Genomic DNA, 2,416 nt, shown 5'->3' on the forward strand with positions numbered 1-2,416 from the left:
GCTGCCCTGGGTCCTGTCCCTGCTGCCCTGTTGGCACTGAGACCAGCATCCCTATCCCCAGGGAAGGATGGGGGGATGCCCCACCACCGTCATGTAGCACATGTGCAGAGGTGGGGGGCACCTGGTTGTGGCAGCCGGCCTTGGGGGGGGGGGGTGAAGAGCAGGCAGGTGATCAAGTGGATCCCAGCCAGCAGGAACAGGTACTTGTCCATGCGGCAGCTGTTGATGCTCCCTGCCCATGGGACGGGGGGTCAGAGCCAGGGGGGTGGCCCTCAGGACACCCACTTGGTCCTGCAGCCCATCCCCGCTGGCCACAAAGGTGCCCCCAAGCAGGGGGTGACACCCGTGCCCCTGTCTCACCGTAGTCCTGTGGGCAGTGCATCCACCCGTGGGTGGACAGCGAGAGGAGGGTCTGCAGCCCAGACCCCAGCAGCGAGCCCAACCCAGAGGTGAAGAAGAAGAGACCCATGGTGGCTCCTTTCATGGACTTGGGGGCCTCAGCGTAGGCGAACTCCAGGCCTGCAGAAGGAACATGGAGAAAGGCTTCAACCCTTTGGGGTTCCCGCACCAAACTCAACTGGGGGGCTGTGGTGGCTGCCCCAGTGCCTGGGAGAGGTGGGCGCTGCTCACCGGAGATGCTGGCAAAGATCTCACTGATGCCCATGAGCAGGTACTGGGGGACCTGCCACCAGATGGGCAGCGTGGCAGCCAGGTAGTGGTCCTCACCAATGAGCTGCGGCACCATCTGGTTGTGGCGCACGTACCGCAGCCACTCTCGCTCCAGGATGCCTGTGGGATGTGGGCAGAGGGGCTCAGCATCCACTGAACTCCTGCCTGCCACAGCATCCCATCCCAGCCCAGGTCCTACCTGCCGCGAGGATGGAGGTGAGGCCAAAGAACATGCCCAGGGACATCCGGCTGAGCGCCGAGAGCAGCAGTCTCCGCCTGGCTAGGAAGGGGTCGATGATGTGGTCTTTCAGGGGCACTAAGCCCAGCAAGACCCCCACGTTCGCCAGGAGCAGCCAGGCATCTGGGAACTGTGGGGCAGAGGCAGGTCAAGCCCAAGCCCTTGCTCGTGGTGGGGAGCTCAGCATCCCATGGGGTGCCAGCCATCACCCATCAGCTCCACGGAGCTGCCAGCCCCATCCCTCACCGTGTAGTTCTGTAGGGTGCTGGTGTGGTCCTGGCTGTTCTGGAAGATGCTGGGGATGTGGAGGTGCAGACTCTGCAGGTAATACATGGACTGCACCTGAAAGGCAGTGAGATGGTGGATCCGTGGGCTCAGCTCCCGCATGGACCCACCACCAATGGTGGTCCCTGCCCAGTGCAGAGCCCACCCGCACCTCACCTGGAAGTGGACCATCCAGTAAGGGATGAAGGCCAACATCACGGGCAGGACGCGGGCCAGCACCCGGAAGTTGGCAAGGTCTTCCTCGGGTGAAGGGGCTCCGGGCTGGGGTCCGCTGTTGGGGAGAGGGTCCTCAGCCTCCCATTGGCGAGCGCTCAGCCTGGGGAGAGGGATAGAGTGGGAATGGCCAGGACTGGGAGGGCTCAGCCCCCTGCAGATCCCCTGCTCTTCTCACCTGTCCCCAGTACCCCCCAGCCAGGTGCAGCCACAGCTCTGTAGGGCCAGCTTGATCATGGCAGAGACCTGGCTGCCTGTGGGGGGCTCAGTGACGAATGTGGGGGTGGCCAGGAGGAAGATGATGAGGGCCAAGGCCAGACAGGCGACTAAGATGAGGTAGCCAGCCAGAAAACTGATGTTCTGCTGCACGAAGGCCACCACCAGCAGGGAGAAGGCAGCCCCGAGGTTGATGCTCCAGTAGAACCAGTTGAAGAAGCGCCGTGTGGCGTCACCACTCCGGTGCCTCACCTGCCAGTGTGGACAGACAGGCCTCGGGGCCAGCTCTCAACCCAGCAGCACCAAACTTCATCTCTGAACGCAGGGGCTTCTGCTTCATCCCCTGTCACCCCATCCTCCTGTGTCCCTCCACACCCCATCCCACCACTCTCCCACACCTCATCCCACCCCTCACCTCCTGACTTCCCCCACTCCTTTCCCCAGCAAGAACGTTCCAAGGGTCTCAAAGGGTTTGGAGGTGATTTATGGGTGTCGACCACATCTCCTCCACCCCATGGGACACCCTACCTGCCTTGGCTCGGCTGAAGGTGAAGGGAGACCCACAGGTCCATGGCAGCCTGGTACAGGGTGAGCACCCAGCCAGGAGGAGCTGATTGGGAAGTGGCAGAGGGAGAAGGATGCCACGGCTGCCACACTCACCTGGTCAGCGCTGAAGGAGGTGAGGTTGGCTCTGATGGAGCTGACACCCAACGCCAAGAGCAGGAGACCACAGTAGATGGTGGGGGCACAATACTGCACGGGAGGCTGCCCCCAACACCTCCCACCGCCGTGCCA

General features: G+C 63.0%; 1 protein-coding gene across 1 annotated transcript in view; it reads right to left on the bottom strand.

The window, feature by feature from the left end:
* Positions 1-89: 89 nt before the first annotated feature.
* The window catches only part of SLC15A3 (solute carrier family 15 (oligopeptide transporter), member 3), a 2,709-nt gene continuing 382 nt past the window's right edge, over positions 90-2,416 (bottom strand). Inside the window, 9 exon segments of the mRNA XM_010186992.1 lie at positions 90-232; positions 361-519; positions 631-789; positions 869-1,037; positions 1,154-1,249; positions 1,349-1,502; positions 1,584-1,873; positions 2,282-2,411; positions 2,413-2,416. The exon segment at positions 2,413-2,416 is cut by the window's right edge and continues 382 nt beyond it. Coding sequence (XP_010185294.1) covers positions 90-232; positions 361-519; positions 631-789; positions 869-1,037; positions 1,154-1,249; positions 1,349-1,502; positions 1,584-1,873; positions 2,282-2,411; positions 2,413-2,416 — 1,304 coding nt within the window.

The sequence above is a fragment of the Mesitornis unicolor genome, unplaced genomic scaffold (assembly GCF_000695765.1).
Source record: "Mesitornis unicolor isolate BGI_N332 unplaced genomic scaffold, ASM69576v1 scaffold30186, whole genome shotgun sequence".
Classification (NCBI taxonomy): domain Eukaryota; kingdom Metazoa; phylum Chordata; class Aves; order Mesitornithiformes; family Mesitornithidae; genus Mesitornis; species Mesitornis unicolor.